This window comes from Symphodus melops (assembly GCF_947650265.1).
Source record: "Symphodus melops genome assembly, chromosome: 17".
NCBI classification, from domain to species: domain Eukaryota; kingdom Metazoa; phylum Chordata; class Actinopteri; order Labriformes; family Labridae; genus Symphodus; species Symphodus melops.
In genome coordinates, this window is record NC_136707.1 from 16,928,770 (window position 1) to 16,950,013 (window position 21,244).

At 43.4% G+C, this 21,244-nt stretch overlaps 1 protein-coding gene across 3 annotated transcripts; it reads right to left on the bottom strand.

The window, feature by feature from the left end:
- Nucleotides 1-649: 649 nt before the first annotated feature.
- On the bottom strand, nucleotides 650-20,318 carry camsap3 (calmodulin regulated spectrin-associated protein family, member 3). Of its 3 annotated transcripts, none has more exons than XM_079365677.1 (18): nucleotides 19,731-20,318; nucleotides 14,201-14,463; nucleotides 8,124-8,264; nucleotides 7,833-7,919; nucleotides 7,459-7,491; nucleotides 6,060-6,198; nucleotides 5,846-5,985; nucleotides 5,658-5,742; nucleotides 5,507-5,549; nucleotides 5,367-5,422; nucleotides 5,071-5,107; nucleotides 2,931-4,986; nucleotides 2,681-2,817; nucleotides 2,204-2,496; nucleotides 2,015-2,108; nucleotides 1,503-1,621; nucleotides 1,287-1,405; nucleotides 650-1,184 (listed from the first exon to the last, which is right to left on the bottom strand). In XM_079365677.1, the coding sequence occupies exons 1-18, from the start codon at nucleotides 19,861-19,863 to the stop codon at nucleotides 885-887; spliced, it is 4,275 nt and encodes a 1,424-aa protein (XP_079221803.1). In that variant the 5' UTR covers nucleotides 19,864-20,318; the 3' UTR covers nucleotides 650-884. The 3 variants fall into 3 exon arrangements, with proteins under 3 accessions (XP_079221803.1, XP_079221801.1, XP_079221802.1); XM_079365675.1 differs by having other exon boundaries at nucleotides 5,071-5,143; nucleotides 19,731-20,317; XM_079365676.1 differs by lacking the exon at nucleotides 7,459-7,491 and having other exon boundaries at nucleotides 5,071-5,143; nucleotides 19,731-20,315.
- Between the last annotated feature and the right edge of the window lie 926 nt (nucleotides 20,319-21,244).

Here is a 21,244-nt window from a genome sequence, read left to right on the forward strand (position 1 = left end):
CTGTTCATCCGTATCACTATGCTGCTCTGTGTCCACTCCCTCATTTTCAGCAAAAATATTATCCAGAACTTCTTTCACTGTAAATCTTTTTTTCATTTTTGCATGCTGCAAATTGGAGATGTGCACTCTGCAAGTCACCAACTCTATACTGAATTCACCTCACATGTCTGGAAATGCCTGTCGTTGTTTGTTTTGTTTTTGTACTGGATAACAAGGTAAAATGAGAATCCCCTAAAGCTCACATGATTGGGAGAGGAGCTGGCTGTCAGTGTGTGTTCAATTTTGGCTCTAATTATTGCTTTATAATCTTATTTTTATAACTGGGTCAAAACCGACCCTAACAACACCAAGGTCATAATTTTAACCAGAGCATTTTACAATTTAGTGAAAACCAAAAAAAATGTTTTATTTTGTTGAAATAGAGATTCCTGACAAAGTCAAAAAGCCTTGATGCAAAAAAAAAGAAGTTACGTGGTTCTTTTATGCATTTAAAAACTAAAACGGGTCGGTGCCGACCCTAACACAAGACGAAGGTTAAGAAATTCTTCATCACAACCCGATCTGCTGTTTTACGTTTTACAATCTGATGGACCAGGCAGAACAGAAGCTCTCAAGAGACAAACTAACATAACTAGACTGGCTGAATGAGTTTTTCTTTTTTTAAATCGACCTTCTCTTGGCATTTAAAGTTGATTGGATTGTTTTTGTGGTCCAAGCTGATAACTGGCCAAGAGTTTAAGTAGTCATGCGATCCACTACTAGTCTAACTGGGTAACAAACAATCTTAAATGCCTCACTGGCCAAAAAAAAAAAAAAAGACAATGAGAGACATGAGGTGAGGTTAGTTCCCTGAATGGTAACATCCCTACATCCTGGGTATGTCTTTATTTTGGGGTGCCCAGCTTCTTAGGAGTTCCCGGGCGCTTTTGCCAGAAATGACCAGGGATAGTAAAGGCGTCAACACTCATGGACATCGTTTTGGACGGGATGACTGTGAACTGCTTGCGGTCAGAGCTGTACTTGTAAATCGATTCGACCATCTCGGGTGAGATGATCCGGGGCCCGATCCCAGTGAGCCGTACCATCTCCTCAGTTTCAGGGTTCATGGTGTACACGGCCCTGAACTGGCAGCTTACATCTCTGAACAGGATGAGGAAGTGGTTTGCGGCGCTCTTCTCCATTTCCTGGAAGGACAGAGGCGGGAAAAGCATACCAATGAGCGCGGGTGAAATCAGAAATCAAAGTTACTTTGAGAGACTGGACCCTGACACAGCAGCATGGCTTACCTCTACAATCTTGTTTTTCTGTGGTTCATTAACCTTTCCTGCCAGGCAGCAGCGAGTGATGGCATTATGGATGATGAACTTGTTTGACTTAAAGCTGGGCTCCTTGTAGAGCTTTGGCCCTGTTAGACGCAGCATTTCCAAAAGTCATGAACTGCACAAAACAATGCTTACTGGCGTCACACGTCTTAACCATTCGGTTTGGAACATTTCACTTGCCTGTGTATTCGGGGATCGAAGCAGGGGAGGAGATAGTCGAGCCGTTCTCCCAGTCCCTCTCTCCGTTCTGACCGCTCATTCTTCTCGGTGACATCAGCCGCGAGGGAGAATGTGAACGGCTGGAGGGGGGACAGGAAATGAAGTAAAGCAAGTCGAGCTTTAGACTTTTGGGCTTGATAATGTTACATGCACGTTTGCCCACGATCACAGCTTCGACTACATCTGTAGTTTGTTTACAACTTGACATGAAGGCAGAGAATTCAGGCACTACAATTACCTGAGAGTATTTCCGGTAAGATGATCAATATATTATTTAAAATTGTTACTTCAATTAATCCAATTAAACAATGTCCATATTATACCGGTTTGTCCAGCTGTACTTTCTTGAATTATACAAATGTAAAGTTATTAATATTTTTCTCTGGGACTTTAAAACCTGATTTTGACAGTTTCTGGTCTGAAAATGTTTCAAGCGTTTATTCTTTTTTTTTTTTTGTTAAATAAATTATTACCTGGGGGACTTCCTGACAGTCAAACCTCCTGAGTCATTCGCCATGGACGACAGGTTCATGGTTGAGTGGGAGTAAACCTTGTTCAGTCTGGTTCCTAAAAGGAGGCAGAAAAGATTTGGTCTTATAAATGATATTGAGAAACATACATGCGTAGGTAGAGCCTCGGTCAAAAAAAACAGGACTCGTTACCCATAAATCCTTTCGCAGGGCTGTGGGAGAGGACAGAGTCGTCCCTGAACACAGTCTTGGGTCTCTGCTTCTTGACGCCGCGGACTGTGGTCGGTTTCTGTCTCAGCACCTTATCCAGGTCTTCCATGATCTTCAGCTGGTGCCTCCTCTCGTACTCCTGCCGCGTGAAGTCTCCTCTGCGCTGAGGAGTCCCCTCTGATGGAGGCGCCTGTGATGCTGGAGGGGTTCCTGGAGTCTGGGGTCTGTCCTCTCCTTTATCCCCCCAGCCCTCGATAATCATCCACTGAGGCTTGCTAAAAGGACAGGAAGTAATGAACGAGTAATACAAATATGAGACTGATGTATCAGACAGGGCAGAAAGAGTTAAAAACATTATTAGTATAATTATCGCTACAATTATTATTTTAATGTAAAATGTGAAAGCCCAATTCTTCATCTACATATGTATGCAAATATTAAAATAAATAAACGTCTCACTTGGACTCCTTTTCTTTTTCCTTTTCTTTTTCCTGTTCAAGTTTTCGTCTTTTCAGCTCTTCGGCTCTCTTCTGCTGTTTCTCCAGCAAAGCCGCTCTTCGCTGGGCCATCTCATCTTCCGGGCGCTCCTTGTCATCCTGAGACAGGAATTGAGAAAAAAAAATAACGTTTTTTTTTCTTCCATGCCCTGACTTTACAAAGCAATATCTTTAAAAAATGGACATGCAGCAAATCAATATCAGCCACCCACCTTGAAAAAGAAGCCCACCCCTCCTTTCATGTCTTGCTCTGTCCGGTCACTCATTGAGTTAGAGAAAACATCCGGCGCTTGCTCCTCCTCGTCCCCGTCTCCCCGCAGTGAAGACAACGAGATCTCTATCAAGCTACTGTGTTTGCCGTTCAACACCCCCGCGGGGGCGTCACTTTCGAAGGAGCACTCTGAAGCAGCACCGGAGCTGCAGCCTTCCTTCCTCGATAATGGAGCGTGTGAAGGCCCCGTCTCTAGGTCCATGCTAAATATGCTCTGATCGTCATTGGAGCCCACCTCTGACAGCATGTCGTCTGCGGCAGGACGGGGAGTCGGGGTAGGTGTTTGCACAGGCGTCGTAAAAGGAGACAGCCCGGGTGGATTCAGCTCATCTAAGCCGTCGGAGTCACCGATGGAGAACGACGACGAGGTCTGGACTTGTGATTGCCACGGGTTGACGCGGCGAAGGTGGGGGATACGGTCCACGTTTTGCGGAGTATTGAGAACCCTCGATAGCGTCGGAGTCTTTAAATCCGAGGGCCGATTGTGTTGGTTGTGTTTGGGGCTTTTCGGAGGCACAGATTGGGCCCTGCGCTGGACTCGAGGGGATTTATGAGGAGTGGAGTGGTTTGTCATTTTGCGGGATGGGGATGGAGAGGAGGAGGCTGAATTTAAGTCTCGGGTGGATTCCCGCGATGTGCGTGCGTGGGAAGGGGTCGGTGTGGAGGTTTTAGGGCTGGCTGGAATGACCCAGGATTTGTTGCTGGAATCTGCAGCTTTCTTCTTCACTAACTGGTTTTGCTGCTCTGTCAGTCGCTGCATGTCACTTTGCAGGGAGCTGAGAGCAGCAGTCAGCTTGGATACAGCATTGTTATAGTCCCCCAAAGGAGCTACCACTTTCTCCCCAGGTGTCCCAGAGCCCTTGTCTCCTGGTGTTCCTGCCTTTTCTTTGGAGTGGCTGAGTGGTCCACCCTCTTGTTCTTGCTCCTGTTGGTCTTCCTCTTCCATTCGAGCTAGCCTTTCTTCAAGTGTCAAACGAGACAGGTCTTCTTCTGTGGATGAGGTGCTGGTCTGGCCATCCCCTCCTTCCTTGCCCTCATCTTCGCCCTGCTCTTTCTTTAACTGCAGAAAGGCACTCTTTCCGAGTCTTTGCCTATGCTTTGCAAATATTGCCTCAATGCGTTTCTTCTGCGCTTCGATAGCTTTGCGCTTCTCCTCGAGTCTAACCCCCAGCTCGGACATTTCGTTGTTGAGTTGTGGGCTCTTGTTCGGGCTTTCCTCGGACTTCTGTGCCCACGTGGTCATCGAAGTCGAAGAGGGGTCGCTGGCTTTGGGAGAATCCAAAATCTGCTTCTTTTTGCGTTCCGCAAAGCTAGTCATCTTCACTCCGCTGTCAGACGTCTCTTTGCCGTGGCCACTGGCAGACTGGGAACCGGCCGCCGGTGTGGATGGCATCGACTGGACCTTAGGGAGGTCTTCCGACGCGTCAGAGTCCACACTTCCATCTCTCAAGACTGAGTCGTCGTCACGTGAACATTCAGAAGGGTTTCTGGTGCGAGTGGGCTCCCTGGACTCCCCAGTGGGCCTGTACATCATTCCTGAGCGTGTGGGGGCAGAGCAGCTGATAGGTGCTAAGTTGTTGCTATGTCTAGAACTAGCGGGATCATCAGGAGAGTGGAGGTAGAAGCCATCAGGAGCTCCATCGGGGTGTAAACGAGGCTCCATCTTGCTCTCGTTGTGGATAATTTGAAGAGCTTCCTCTATGGTGGGCAGTTCTCCAGTTTCACTTGCTGGAAGGCCATTCTCTTCTGCCATCCTTGGAACACCGGCTGTCTGGGTGGCCCAGGAAGCTCTGTGTGGACCATTGGGACCAGGGGGTTTACTCAGCAAATAGCTCAGGTCTTCAGGAGGGGTGAAGGGCACCCTGGTCATATTTTGACCTGCTGGGTTGAGTTGGTCAGAGCTCACAGAGCGGGTAATCACAGGGTTGCCCATCACAATGTCTACATCGCTGTCCAGACCAAAAGGAATGCTGAAGGATACTGCAGACAAGGGGCGGCTAAGAAGGAAGAAAATCCGAGTTGAAGTATCGGTACATTACGAATAACTTGAAAAGATCGTGTGAACATGTTGTGAGATATACCTGAGAGGTTTCTTGCCCCATGTCTTTCCAACTCCTTCTATATGAGACATTGAGGTAGACTGAGTCAAAGATCCTGAGTACAATGGGACACACACAGACACGTAAAGGCATGCACACCACACGGGGATGCACAAATCAACCAAGAAACACACGAGGAGCACCAAAATAAAATTCACAAAAAGTTTACAATATCCAATAAGAAATAAATACAACAAGACGTGAACAAGTGGAAGACACACAGGAATCAAGGAAACTTGATTGAAATAAACAAGACACTGACAAAGTCTTAATGTTACCTGACGCAGGAGAGGAGATGGGGAGAAAAGGCTTCTTGAAGATGGAAGGGGAGGTACTAGATGAGAAAGGAACCACATTTTATTTGAAGATTACTCATCCAAACACTATGCTCGACTTCATACACAGAGAGCTTCTGTACCTGGTAGCACTCAGCTTACTTGGTGTACCTGCTGTGGATCCACCTGAAGAAGAAAATCCCCCAAAATACAGTGAAAAATGTGCTCAATGTTACAATCATACTGGTCGGATTACACAGTAAAACGTAAGACCACAAAATGAATAACACTTACATAACGTGCCAATTGGTTGAACAAATTCGGGCCTTTGTACTTCAAACCAGTTGAGTAATTCTGCTAGGAAGCTCAGCAAGTTCAGCTAAACAAAAAAAAAAGGTCAAAATCAGGCATCATGAAACAGGATAATTTCTCAAAGTGTTTGTCAATGAGTCCATTACAGATGAGGAATTTAAATATTGTACCTGAAGCTCCTGTGGCGCATACAGCATGTCCTCCATCGCTAAGTGGCAGCAGCTTCTCAGACAGCTGTCACAGAATTCCTTAATGAACTGCAGGTTGAACAAGCTGTCTGCTGCAGACATGTTCTCCTTCATACAAACATCTTACAGAAAAAGAAGACATGTTGGAGTGACATGAACACAAAAAAGCACTTTTTCTAATCGTGTTTGATGCTACCTTCAAGTCTAAGCAGGCCGGGGCAATAGTAATGTATGACTGCAGCAACAGCGCACCCGCTGGACAGGTCTTTGACTTCATTCACCGCTGGAAAAATGGGCTTTTGTTTGGACTGAATTTTATCCTTCCTGTAGCGAAGCTGAAAACACAAAAAACAAACAAATCAGGATCAAACACTGCAAACTGACTTCAGTCTTTATGGTGAGTGTTTGATAGAAGTAGGTTGTGTTAAAATCATCATCAAAGTAGGACTGGGGGATATGACCAAAAAATACATTTCAGATGTTTCTTACATCAAACTCCATTTGCGGTTTTAGTTTAATTTCTTCTGTAACTATAAATATAAAGTTGGGTTTGAATGACAAAGAAAGGACTAAAAAAGTTTCGCCTGTTTTTTTAAATCAATGAAACTCAATTAAAGTAGCAATCTGAATTTCCCTTCATGAAATGAGAAAGTAACCCGCCTTTCTCTTTTTGGGATAAAATGCGAGATGTACACTTATCTTAACGAGGGCACTTCTCAGGTTTAGGTTACAACAAAAGTACAGATGAGGTAGAGCAGCATCAGCAAAGTACTGCTGGGTGGGTGTCACATGTCTGGGGACACCCAACCACTCTTTAGGAAGTAAAAAGGGGGGGGAAGATGTTCACTATGGGATCTCGAGGAGAGCAGCAGAGTAAGTTAGAGAGAAAGGATCTGGATTTTCATTTTTTAAATGATTTTTTTTATTGATTAAACTGATAAATCACCCAGCCCTGCATCAAAGTTAGGGGTTGACACTGGTGTTTCACTGTGAAGTGTAAATGCATGTTTTCACATCATAAAATATGTTGAAAAAGAAAGGTGTTATATGGAACACACAAAAGTCATGCTGATGCAAACACGACAGATCTTCGGTTAGCAAATGCACAAGGAGTGACTTAACCCGAGCAGAAAGAAAGAAAGTTTGGATAGAGGAATGTGTTAAAGCTGAGAATCTCCAAAATGCAGAAAAGAAAGGACTGAGAAAATGTTTCAGGTAAAACTGAATGAACTGAACAGCCGAGCTGATGTGAAACCCCCACAGCCAGGTGAACACAAACACCTCTGCAGCACAGAGGACCTGAGGAACCGGTTCAACATGGGCGTCTCAACGCCTTCTTCCACACCACATGTGAATCATGAGCCGCTCGTGTGTCAACTTACGACGCCTTTCACAACCCTCTCCTGATATTTTAGGGACGTGCACTCCAATGCAGACTGCGATATGACGCACAAAACACGCATTCACACAGCAGCATATGAAGAAAAAAAAACAAACACAACTGACCATCAAGATATTTGCTGATACATTTGATGAAGACACTGGAGGGATGGAGGGACAGGGAGGGAAGAATCAGAGGAAAGGAGAGAACTTACAGGAACAAGTTTCCAGTACCAGCGTGTAGGACACTGTCAGAGAGGGGAAGGTACAGGAAAAAAGAGAAAAGACAGGGCAATGGAGAACAGGAGCAGAAGGGAGACGTGTTAAGCCTACAGCTGAAGAAGTAGACCAACGAGAGAAAGGGTTGTGATGAAGATCCTTTTTCTTTTTTTTTTGGAAACGACAAGACAACCTTGTTGACGAAGCAGTGACGCCACTCTTATTGTGTCTATAAATACTGGGTGTAGCTCACCCAACAACATGAACTTTAACACACAGCTTGTTGTTTTAAGTAGAATGTGTGTGTATTTACCGCACGTGTTTGGAGAGAAAGCTAAAAGAGGTCGATTGTGAAAAGTGAAGTACTCACAGAGGGTTGAAGAGGTTGGGGCTCTGTTATAGCCTGAGATGAGTCATTCTGCACTTCTTCAGCACTTTCCCTCAACTTCTGGTTTAACTGAAAGCATGCAAAGAACACCAAATCAACACAACACTTGACGGATCGACGATGTAGAATTGTCACATTTTTCAAAAAGTGGGTCCAAACAGACGGATCATCTCCGCCAGATGTCTGAAGTAAATCAGAGTGATTTTAATCTGACGGCACAATACAACATGTGGACTCGACACAAGCACCGTTTGCGTCAGTCTTTTTCCTCACCTCATTAACCCAGTGAAGCAAAGCATCCTCCCAGCTGGCGGCTCCACCGAGGAGCTTGGCGGAGGCTCGCGACTTCACCGCAGTCACCGTCTCCACGGCTCCCGCAGCCATCAGGGCATCGATGACTGCGAGGTGAGCGCTCTGCGTCAGTCACATGGAAGAATGAAGAGGCACTGTGAGAGGGGGTTGACCATGTACAGTACAGACAGCATCATTCAATTACAGCCAGCACAGAACGTTTGGACTGTGACGGAGCACTTCTTCCTGCAAAACAGAGATCACCTCTGACTGCAGCAGCTCTATTTATTTTTTTTATTTTTGTACCAGCAGCATCCTCTAGAGGTCACCAGACGCCAGCTGTGAGTCAGCAGAAACATTATTTTCAATAAGCAAACACACACAGCAGTATAAGTTTGCGAACTTTGGACCTTTGTTTGTGCAATCATTAAATCCTGAAATAGGCTACGGACTGGTAATATGATAACGCGCGTCATTCCTCAGCTGCTTCACGTTTATTTGCTCTTCTCTTCAGCACTCGGGCTCCCTTCCCTTTTTTCGCTCTCTGACTCATGAATAGCAGAAAGCAGGATCAAACGAGGTGTTGTAACTAGATCACCAGGAAGCACAACAATGAACAGCATTCACAGGACGATGCCAAAAAAGAAAAAGAAAAAAAAAAAAAGAAACGTTCTGTTGTTTATGTCGGGAAACCTAAATCCAGTTCAGATGGAAAAAAATATTCGGCAATAAAAAAAAACCAAACACCTGTTGTATATGCATATCTGATGAGGCCAACATTGTGTATTTTCTTTTCCTTTTAGAGAGTCTTATGGAGCGCTCTAAAAGTCTACAGCCCATTAAAATGCACCGCAAACATTATCAGCTCAGCCAGAGAAAGCGTCTTAACTCTATAAACCGGTTAGCTCATTAGTTAGAAGTTGGGTTTTCTTGTTTGTGCTATTGGGCCGCAACCAAATCTTAAGCATGTCTTATGTCCATACTGTTCTCCATGTGTCAGATATTAGACAACACACATAAACGGATTATTGGGCCTGTTCTTTATTTTGCAGTCACTAAGATGATCACGATAGCTTGTCAAAAAAAGTTCTTAACCCAAACTGTCAACATTTTAAAAAGTCTCGAGCAGCAGACACTGCCTCATTTCAAAGTCAGCACTGCAGCGGGGCTTCATTGACTGGAGGGCGACATGATTAGCCAGTGAGTTGACACGTCAACAACTCTTCCTCCTTATTAGGTCAATGTATGATGCGTCTATATTTGTATCTTCCATCAACAGCTTTTTTTTTTTTTTTTTTTTGCTCTCCATTAGCAGTACTTACCCAAGTCTCTCCTCTTCACTCATGGCTAACAAGGTACTTGGAAAAATAATTAATTCTGGCCAAAAGAGGGGACAGACCACTCGTAAACAGCACATTCCTGTCATGGGGCCACTTCTCAAATCTTTCGTTTTGAGCCTAATCTGTGGAAATCAGTGCCTGTTCCCTTTTGCTGCTTACAAATTCCACTTGAGTCGCCAGAGAATTCTTACTTTAACCTCTTGTGTTGCCTCAGATGTGAGCTGGTGGCAACCCAGCTGTGTGCTTCAGCCCCTCTCTCTGCATGTCTGTCTAATCAACCCTGATGTAAAGTGCTGACCCGGGCAGACCTAGTGCTGGAGTGAGCAGGGTGGGCCATGCCAGCAAAGGCTTGTCAGATAGCATTGGGCCAAGCTCAGTGGATGTGCTGCAGTCAGTCACGGGGAGCCCTGGCTGCTCTGCCCTCTAAACAGTGTTAACAAAGACCGCCAAGGTGACTCTGACTTGTCTGTTCAGTAGAAATTTCCGCCGTTCAGGAGGGGACGAATGACCTCATTATAAGGTCCAAGACCTCGAGGGGCTAACAAAAATCTGACTGACTCAGAGCATAATTAAATAGAAGGGACAACTGTCAAACTTTAGGGCTGGGCACAGACTCGCATTAAAATATCAACCTTCATACAACAGTAAGAAGACTATAGTGGGTCATCTTTTTTTTCTAAACATATTTATCCTGATCCAACTGGATATTGTTCTGCTTGTGTGACTAGTTCTGTCCCATGGGAACCGTTCATTAACACCTACCTCCTCTTATCACCTTTACCATCTAATGCACGCTCATTTTTTGACCTTGGCCTGTTTTATGACTTCACTTTTTAAAAAGGTGTTAATCTAATGATTTGCCATAGATGGGGTTGTTACATATTTTGCATTCAGCCAAAGAGTATAATCGTGGGTTTGATCTACAGCGTGAAAGGAGACTGGCGGAAATAAACATGAAAGATCAACAGACCTGGGGAAAGTGGCCAACCCTGTTGTTGTAGTACAGTGGTTATTCAGAGGAGAATGAAGCTGGGTAATTCATAACAAAACAGAGCAGAATGGGGGGGGGGGGGGGGGGGGCGCGGCTGGTGGAGTCGCCGCCGCAGACCCGGGAGAGCTCGCTAAGCTAAATCACAAGTCTCCCTAATGAGAGGGGAAAGAGGAGCAACTCATGAACACCCAGCTCAGAGCCTGCCAGGTCACCATAACAACCAACCATCTGACCCACAATGCATCTCAACAAGAGCCTGACCGCGGGATTGCTCGTTGCAATGGCTTAGCACCGACTCTCCGCTCAGACACGTCCAGCTGGCAAAACCTAAACAGCCCTAAAAAACCTCTGTGTGAGAGAGAGAGAGAAACAAACAATAAGACTTCAAAATGATCCTAATGAAGCAGAACCATGTCGATGAAGGAGTCGGCAAAAAATAAATTAAAGAGGAGCAACAGCAAACGCATCTTGAGGAACATTAAGTGAGATTATGATGAGGGAGAAAAAAAAAAAAAAATCAGATTATGTCTGAAATATGATTTAACCCGCCCCCCGCCCCACCATGCCTGCTGCTTACTGAGGGGGAGACAAACAGGGGGATCAGGCAGATCTGGGGCCAGGCAGGGGATTTAAGTCAAGAGGTTCTCTCCAAACACATGGCTATGTGAACGAACAATTACATTTACAGTACAGGATATGCACTGGCTACTTTGTAAGCAGTAGCAGACGACGATAGTGTTACACGGTCCTTTAAAGATAAGAGAGCACAATGTTAATGCTGCGGCATGTAGTTGAGATCAAGGTTAAGGGTCTTTAGCACAACAAATACTTTAAGATGATGGTTAGCATTTTGGATAGTAGCCTATGCCGCCTCTGTTTTCAAGAAAGCTTCCGACGGTTGCTCACTTGACCAGAAACCTGTCAACACAGCAGCGTGATTTAAGACGGAGTGTCAGCCAGTGCTTATCCAAAACACACAAGAGGACCAGGAGGTGGGTCAGCTGAGTTAGAGCTACATGACTTACTCTGGGGACAAATGCTGAACATCATCACTATCGTCGCCAAATCAGAATGTTCCAAACGGATCATCATTCTACACTCAGTCAGATTTGACAAAATACCTCTGATGTGGTGCGACATGTTAGTTGCATGATAAAAACAGTGGTCATCTCTGGTGTGTCATCTAATCGTGGATGATGACGCTCAGTCTGCTTGGCAGATTATCTCTAATCTAGGCTGGGCCCCCACCAGGAGGACGGTTAGCATTGGAGCAAACGGCACATGTACAGCAAGAAGGGATTGAAGTAGCTGGAGGCAACATTGCTGAGCCACACACACAGATGTGTTATCTCCAGAACTTTCCTTTCACGATAACTTGGACCTGTAAGAACTGTGGCGCCGTCTCGGGTTAGAGAAGAAGAGCCACAGACGTTGCATTAAAAGTGCAATTTAAAAGTTGGAAACAATTCTATGCTTTTTTTCTGAACTGAATACACAAAATGTGTTCAAAGGAAGAAAAAAACACTCCTGTTTGGAGCTTAAAAAAAAAAAGCTACCAGGAGACATACTATTTCACTGATGCTGGACCATTCCTTCCCGCGTAGCACTTGTTCTTCACACAGTGTTCCAGGGACTACATTTTCCTCTGAGGTCAGTTTGTGTAGAGTTTTGAACATGTACAACATAATCTGAACATTTCTCCAACTTTCACACTTCTCTACCAAAACTCCACAATGCCCCTTTAAACACGGGAAAGAGGAATACTTCTTAGGATTTTCCCAATCCAATTTACCTGAATTCAAAGTTTTAGGTTTGTTTTGTTTTCCTCACAGAAAATATCACAATGTTGATGATACAGCACATAAAAGTTATCAGTACCATGGAAACATATACAAATAGGAAGCAGGGTCTTTACAAGACTGAGTATTTTAAAAAGGGAAATATGGTGAGCAACACTACCAGATTCTACACTCAACTCATTGCCGACAGAACTAACCTCTTCATTAACATATCATGGAGATTAAATGGGAGTCACTTTGACCACACAGCTCAAACTAACCTTTTCCTCCCTAAACATCTTTGAGTTTAACTATCAAACACCAACGTCTCGCAAGCAGGGACAAAACCCACTTTAATCCACCCAGAATCCTTCAAGAATTTTACAGTTAAATTCAGATTAAAATGATTTAAGTACAAGTCTTTTTGTCCTACTTTGACTGTGCAGACCGTCTGGTTATATGGAGCAGCACTTCAATTGCACAATTAACAGCAACAACCAGAGTGAGAAGCAGCATCTTCTGCAGGTCGTGTTCCACCTTACTGTCTGGATTCATACGGCTACAGTTCATGATGAGCAAACAAAGATGCTAGATGTGTGATGCGCCAAACAAACATAACTCGGCATACTTTAAGGTCATTGCACTATATTGTTAGGATGTGCAATATGTGCTGGTCTGATACATATTTGTTGAAGCTTTAATATACAGCAGAGCTGCAGCAAATTGCAGCTGCTCCAAAGCTGTTTATCGGCCAAGACCCACATTGATGCTCCGTCCTTCTAATGCTGCTGCAGCATGACCCAATTTCTTCACTTGCCACACAGTAGCTAGTAGCTACAGTGCTAGTGAGCAGCAGATAGCAGCTTAGGGAGCAGCACCGGGCCAAGCAGTTACAGGAGGTCTCCTATACCAAAGCAGCAAATGCAGTATTAACAGAACCAGCCAAAATTCAAGATTAGAGATTAGGATTTACAGCTGAGGTGGATCATGGTCTGGCCTGGAAGAATCAGTCAGAAATGAGATGCAGAACTGACTCATATGCATACATAACATGATAGAATTATTGATGAAAAAAAAAAAAGAGACTGCTTTGACACATTTTGTGACACTGAACTCAATGTTGGTGCATTGCTGTGAAAAGGCATTTTTAAAAGTGTTAATTGTCAGAGAACACATGCAGGTTCGGAGTAAATAAGACCTGTAGCACTTAAGTAGCAATACAAGTAGTTAAGAGTGTCACTGAAACGACTTCTATGGCTGGCAGAAACCTGAAAGGTTATATCATAAATAGAAAAAGATGATGGACAGGTTTAGGAAAACACTGCCATTTAAAAAAAAAAAAAAAAGAGAGAGAGACGAGCTCCCAATCAAAGCCACTTTCTCCACTCCGCTCAGAGAGAGTGAGAGAGCAAGTTCAGGGGCTACGAGCACAAACCAGTTTGTCTTGATTCAACTCACCAAGCCGGTCTCGAGTGCTTTCTAAAGTTTCACCAGAACTGTGTTGCTATTGTCCTGGAACTGATCTCGTTAATATACAGCAGTTCATCTCGTCACTCCCTCTCTTTCTCACACCCTGGAATCAAAGCAGTCAGCCCTTGTGTCGCTGACTGCCCTGGTCCAAGCAGCTGGACCCATTCATCCTCTAGGATCAGCTGGAGGCAGGGGGATAGGGATGAGGATGGGGTTGAATGCGTGAGTCTTTTTGATGTCCTTTAATCCCTGGTATCAAAGTAAAAACACGTCCCTATATCACAAAACAAGCCGACCTGACCCGTTTGCTTTTCTGGACTCCTTTATATTACATTTGGTTTCAGAGGAGGCGGCAATTCCCTCGGCATAGAGACAGTTTCTCCCCTGAAAAAAAAATCATTTCTGACACCCTCCATGACAGCCTAGCTCAACATACTGGTTTGCTTGACTTACAACATTGTGCACTTCCCATTACCGTACCATTTTGATGGGTTTATGCCGAAGATCTGCATCCGTCACCGGTGCGTCCTGTTCTTTGGAGAGCAGGCCTCTCTGGGTGAGGAGCTGCACCAGGGCAGCATTGTCTTTGGGCTGTGCCTCTGCTCCCGTGCCACCCTGTATTAGGCTGTAGGTGCGACAGTAGAGCTCCGAGGACTGCAGGAGGCGTGTGACCGGAGGTTTAAGGTGCTCCTGCTCATACTGGTCACAGTAGAAGGGGTCACGCAGCTCTGCAGGTACATTCTCTGTCAGGGGATAAAAGACACAGACACAGTTCATGGAGGGGTTTGAGCACAGAAGCAGTTTTGCAAACGAGATGAGTACAGGTGGAGTTGTTGATGTTTTAAAACTGAAGTAAAAAAAAAACACGTGTGATTAAAATGGTCTTTCAGTCAAAGAGCATTTTCAACATGTTCTATTAGGAATCATATCTCAGATATTTTCACACCAAACTCAATTTCCAATTTGGGTCGAGCTGGGTGTTGAATAAGAAAAACGACAAAAATTAGCAAAAAAAACAAAAAACGTTTTTTGCAAACTTTTTTTTGCCAAAAAAAGTTGTTTTGCTAATTTTTGTTGTTTTTGTTAAAACTCTTTTTTTATTATTTCTTCACTATTATCAATGCAAGCAAACAGAATTTCCCTTCAAGGAAGACTCTTTAAAAGTGCACTTTGCAGTTTTCCACGAACCCGATTTATTGATCAAATTGTTCGCAGCACTATGTTCAGAAACCTGCGTTCTGACGTATCCAGAGGCAGATTAAGACAGATGGTGTATTCCCCTAAAGCTATAATCATACGAGGCAGCAGAGCAGAGCGAGCATCAGGGTCAGTGGGGCACGATGAGCTCAGAGGTTGTCATCTGCAAATCACAAGAAGCTCTGCGAGACGTCCCTCCTCGATTAAAAGCCTTGCTTGAGATTTACGCAAACAGTCATTGTGGCCATTTCAGATCGTCACAGCAGGGCTCACACACAAATCCAGTTATGCACTTTGGAACAAAATCAAAACAAAAATGACTTTCAGAACTGAGTTTTTGTCTGAACTCAGTAAAAAAAAAAAAGTACACCTTCAAGAGGAGGTTTTTTCTTTAAATACGAAAACTGCAAGTTTCATCTTTAAAACATAAACCAAGCAGTCCGTATGTGCAACTGGTTTCTCTGCACGCAGACAGAACCAGCAGTGAACTAAGTGGCCTGTACCCCTACAATAATATTCTTCTGGTGAAGACCTGTTGAAAGACCTGCAGTGTGTTTACAAGGGAAAGAAACACAGGAGTGTCTACGATTGTGCTCACCAATGTCAGAGGGCTTGTTTCGAGGGAGGTGACACTTAATTGTTATTGTCATTACAGTCATGTAATGGATCTACTTACATGAGACAACAAAACACCCAGCTTTAGAGTTTGGACAGTCACTCTAAGACGACAGTCTTCAGTCCACGCCTCGTGCTCCGTTTTGTTTGCAATGTGATCTGTGATGTGTGCCGAGACTACGACGCTTGCTTGAGCACACACAAGTGCGATGTTTCGCAGTGTTTACTGTGACCAATATGCACCTTCAGTGTCTTTTGGTATGTGTGTGTTTTCCTACAATGACGTGGTTAAAAAAAAAAAAAAAAAAAAAAAAAAAAGACAAACTTCCCTGAGAAGGCAAAGCAGGATGCAAATGTCACAACCCAGAGAGATGAGAGATCGATATGAGCAAAAAAAAAAAAAACTGCCTATGAGAAAGCGTGGCCATGAGTTATGACTCGATCTGTGAATCCACACACAGCGTTCCCAGCTATGTCCTTACATATCAAAAACACTGAAAAATCAAACAGAGTACACAGACTAAGCAGGATTGGTGGTAGTGGAGAGAAGGAGCAGGTGGCAGCCTTAAGGGCAAGTCCGGGCAAAAAGGAATATAATAGCTGCTTTATGCCGACAACAGAACCTCTTGGGAAATATTATGATTAAAAACACGGGCTTGTTTGTTTGCATTAACTGGAGCAAGAGCCTCCGTGTCACTTTCACAGGTCACAGGGTCAGTGCTTATCTATCAGGGAGAGAAAGATATTACAACTTCACAAGAAGAACTTAGCATGGTAAGTGAGCATGGTAAGTGAGCAGGAAGGTTACTCTTCAAAAAGTGAGGCCCAAGAAAACATTTGACAGCTTAACCTACCTACGCACAAGCAAAGCAAATAAAGGTCGTCTCTATGGGAGTGTCGCATTGTTGTTCTTGCAACACAAAAACACATTAAGTGATGTGCTAAGATGAATTTATTTCAAAACGGACGTGTTAGCAATAGTTTGGAGAGGTTGAAGGAGCTCGCCAGCTTGGCCGCAGTGTGAGCAGTTGTTTTAGCTTTTTATCTGTTCGGAGCCACAATGTTTGAACGGCCGGCTGAAAACAGGAGCCATGTGGCGTTCTGCTCCACGACTGATTGAGGTCTGGAGCTGGTCATCACGATGTAGCTGTAATCAACATGCCCAAAGAAAGATTATCAAAACCGAGCAAAGGTTGGTTGAAATCAGCAACGTTAAACCAAGATGGCTCCTTGGGGGGTGGGGGGGGGGGGGGGGGGGGTGGGGGGGCAGCTTTGGATTCCCAGGTTGTCACATTAAAACTGAACATGAATGGCTCTCTCTTTTAACCAGAACTGTGTTCAGTTTCATAAAAAAAAAAAAAAAAAACAACCCTGCAGAATTTGAAAACTTAAATAAATCAGCCTGCTTACTGGAACCCAGCACAATCCCAGCACAGGTAATTCATGAGGTAAGTTATAGATGACCCAGATCATGTTTTGACATCAGTGTGTATCAGTCTCATAAACCAACGTGTCCTTACAGTTCCTATTCTGGTGAGGGTCTTATTTGTCGAGCCTCACTTCCTACATTATTGGGTAAAAGGAATGAGCGTTTCACGAAAGAGCAGCTCTCAACCCATTATACTCTTTTATATATTATCATTATTATAGTATATCACCAAAGAACCAACATCTGCATATGCTCGGAGGAATCGATTTGCTGTAGGTTTATTTAACAGGCCGTGCACACAGAAGCAGAACCTATAGACTGAGATTGTGATTCCAGTTTGGCTGCAGAAGACGCTGAAACACTGGATGAAAGAGAGACAGCAGTACCCCTGGCACAAGTGTCAAGTTAGCAACAAGCTCCCAACCAGAGCCCTGTATACACTACCTAATCTGACCTTTGACCTACCGGTTTGGTTCAGTTATTTATTTACAATATAGTATCACATGGTCATCTTTTTGACTTATGCTAGTCCTCATAGCACACCAATAGGACTTCCTGCCTCTAGAATAAATACTCCAAGCGAGGTAACATCCTTCTCTCTTGTTGACTCACCACAGTGACACTGACTGGGAAAGGAGGAGTGCTTATTCCTGAAGGGTTTCTGTATGAGCCCAGGAGCTTTAGAGTTAGGTGGAGCTAAACATGATACAGAGTAGCTTGGCTTCATTAAATAAATAAAATAATACCAAAGAATAAAAGAGAATGTTTATGGACTAAGATAGTTTAAGCCACCCCCTCCAAAGGATCTGTCAAGTATTTTGCAGTTGTAACTACAAGCTAGGATTGTAAATGATACAACTTTAAAAGCACTTTAAAGTATATAATATGTACATAAATTATATATAGAGGAATAAGAAAAAGGTTGTTAGACACTGAACTGTACTTGTTGGTACTGAACTCTTTTAAACTAAGCAAGTCTGAAAATAAAGACAACTAAATAACAAATATTAAAAGTAAGTCATACTTGTTAAAGTCTTTTAACAAATATAAATCAGTAGGCTTTTCACTAATTATAGTTTCTCAGAGCCATTTAGAAATAAGCTGGTTCTTAGCCATGTTTTAATCAAACCTCATTTTAAAAGGCGGATCAAACAGAGTTATGGGAAACCACCACTTTACAAGTGAATGGTAAGTAAAGCATCAAGTCCTTGGTTATGGTTAAGTGTTATGTGTTTCTTTGGTTAAGCTACGTATTTTTTCATTGTTTTGGGGGGGATTTTTATCTATTTTGTTATCCAATAAGCTCTTGGCAGACCTTCATTTAAAGCCACAGAATTAAACAGAAACACTAAGGAGTTCCTACATAAACCGGAAATATAACAACTCAGAAATAAAATATGTGGACTATTGTCTGAAATTGTTTAATTGACCTTGAAGAGCGGAGGACCAGATAACCCGGTCTGGCTCCTGCTGTACTCTCTGTTGTTCCACCCATTTGAGATGGTGGGAGGAGGCTTGATATTGTCATATTGACTTGGTAGAAAACTGCACGTTTGTAAAAAAAAAAAAAAAAAAAACTTCCCATAAACACATTCCTGGTTCCCATGTTCCTGTAGCTTGGCATGGAGAGTGACTTTGACCAGAGGGTGTGGTTAACAGAGCACACAGAGACTGCACCAATCCATAGTCCTGGACTCAAACACTGCTTGAAATTGTGTAATAGGCTAGTTGTATTTTGAAAGTACAAAAACAGTTAATCCCACACCACTTCCCAGTCAATACTGACGCTAGCCTTTGAAACGCAGACCATCAGTCTGAAGGTAGCTTACTCATTTACAAGCCAAAATTGAGAATGAGTTAAAGTTGAGTGTTTTGTTGTCAAATAGAATTTCAGTTCACATTTTGTCACCAAAGATTACTGTGAACACAGTGACTTGTCACTGGACAACAGTGTGTCCTCTTAAGGTTTGGAAGTTTCTGGTGTGTTCTTTGTCAGATCTAATCTTTAGCAGATAGGACTGACTTGAACATAAGCAAGCTTGTGAACTTCTCAGGGTCACAGCTAAAGCTGTCTTAAGACCTGACTAAATAAACAAGACAAAACTATTTTTCTCTGACACTTCTGCTTTGTTCAACAAAACTATCATCTTTACGTGTTTTTACATCATGCATGATGCATGTTTCTGGAGCCTACAGATTAAAGATTGAGGGAAACTTTTAAAAAACCCATAACGAGTTTTTGTTTTTTTTAATTCATAAGTGTTCAATTGGTGTTGTTGTCAATGACTCCTAGGGGCTGTCATCACAAGAAGTGAAGGAAGAAATTTAAGTACGCTGCAGACAGCCGACCAAAGCTGTCCAACCAGATTAAAAACAAACCCAGTAGCCTGAATTTTGTGACTGAAGCCTGGTGGCTACAAATACGACAAAATGGGTTAGCGTGATAAGGCCTTGGGAGGAGGCCCGTGTCCCTGACACTCAAAAACCGAGAAAATGTGACCATACAATGAGCGAGAACAAATGAAATGTGTCTGAGTAAAAAATGCATACCGTGAATGGTCCCCCTTTCATATGCTGCCCTTTGTGCTGAAAATCGCTGAGCTGTACATCCACCACAGTTTCCCTATATGTATGTTTTTTTCCCTGCTACAGAGCTGAACGGGATATACATATAAGCTAGTGCTGGACAACAATAGGATGTTGATCTTCATACAACCTCTCTAGGCAATATTATGACTCAACAGGCCTGCATCCTGGACTGAAACCTACCTGCACTCCCGTAGGACTTTGCCAGCAGCCATCCGACACTTGCGCATATTTTGGCTTTAGTGCTGTCATACAAATCCAATGGCTTTATGTCTGGAACTACAAAAGTCTTCCTCATGGTAGGGGAGTCCACCATAGCGAGTCTGTACAAAAATGGAAAAAGGTGCAGGCAAAAAAAGAAAGTATACAAATATTCAAGAACTCATTTTTTAGCCGACGATTCCACACGGCACCGGGTCTGTGAATACGAATGTGAGTAGGCGATTTTGTCCGGATGAAATATCCGGCCCGGAGCTGCTTCCAGTCGTGTTGTGGTCCCTTTCTGATGAGTTTTAGAGACACAAGCGTTGTTAAATTATTATTTAATCAGTCAAAGCCCCGTTCCGCCGGGTTGTTCAAGAAAGCCGGACTATTCCCCTCGTTTTTGCCCTTCTTAGTCCGCATTGCTGTGTTCTCGGTCCACTGTACGCAGCTCCACTGAGCTCCCACCGCTGACTGACTACCTGGTGCTCCACACGAGCATCACTCACTCATCCCACCATCCAATAGAAATTGAGCTCGAGCATTGAGGGCGGGATCTCCCTGTGTGAACACAGACAGCAGGTAGAGGTGTGGTGTGTGACTTTTGCTATAACTTCTACCCCCCCACCCTGCGGCGTAGATGTACACCTGGGGGCCCATGCTGCTGTGAACGTCTAAAAGTCACAACAACAGTATGATAGGTTACCATTAACAACTTATTAGACGTGTCACCTATGTTTATATATGCATCCCTTAGAGGGAACATTCACACAAGAATATAAACATCATTGTAAAAATACTGCTATATACTTAAGATTCGGATTTAAACACATTTTATAAGTTGTATAGCCAAGAACCTTGGAAGTACAGTAAAATGCCTTTAAATTGTGCAGATGATCTTGTGGTCTAAATGAAATTTGACTTTTAATCAGAGAGGTTGACCTCTGCTCTAATGCATGTATTTGTTTTGCCTTGATATTGTCAAACCATTATCTGGGCTCTACAAATATAATCCCTTATTTTAGCTCCTCACATAAATAGAAGAGGATGCAACTAACTACAGTTTGCTTGGTAATGAGAACTATGGGTTTACCTGTGATGATCTTTTTTCACCCAAGATATTACAATCTTGAGTGGATATCTATGGGTAAAAAAATAGCCTATATCACTCCTTCCACAGTTAAACTTCAGCAGTTCAAACTATTATCAAGGCTCTTGGAAACATTTAAACAGTGCAGATATTTACAAACCAACAGTCTGAATGCTATGAGCAAAGCATGTGTACGTCTAATGTTTGTTTAGAGTCCAGTATTTGTTCAGCACAAACCAACAAAAATTTAGTTATTATATACAGCATCAGTTTCAAAACAATGCAGACACGTTCATCATCTGCAGACCTTTCTTCACGACCAGCAGCCTGCAGTGTATACAAAAAGGCTGCAAAGAATCTACACAGAAACTTTAACGAAAAGGAGAACAGTTGAGCATTTTTCCTT

Coding starts and splice junctions, on each gene's coding strand:
- camsap3 (XM_079365675.1), bottom strand. CDS start 19,863: ATGGTGGACTCCCCTACCATGAGGAAGACTTTTGTAGTTCCAGACATA. Junction 7,920..8,123: donor TGCTTCACTGGGTTAATGAG/GTGAGGAAAAAG, acceptor GCATGCTTTCAG/TTAAACCAGAAGTTGAGGGA. Junction 1,185..1,286: donor AGAAAAACAAGATTGTAGAG/GTAAGCCATGCT, acceptor CTGTCCTTCCAG/GAAATGGAGAAGAGCGCCGC.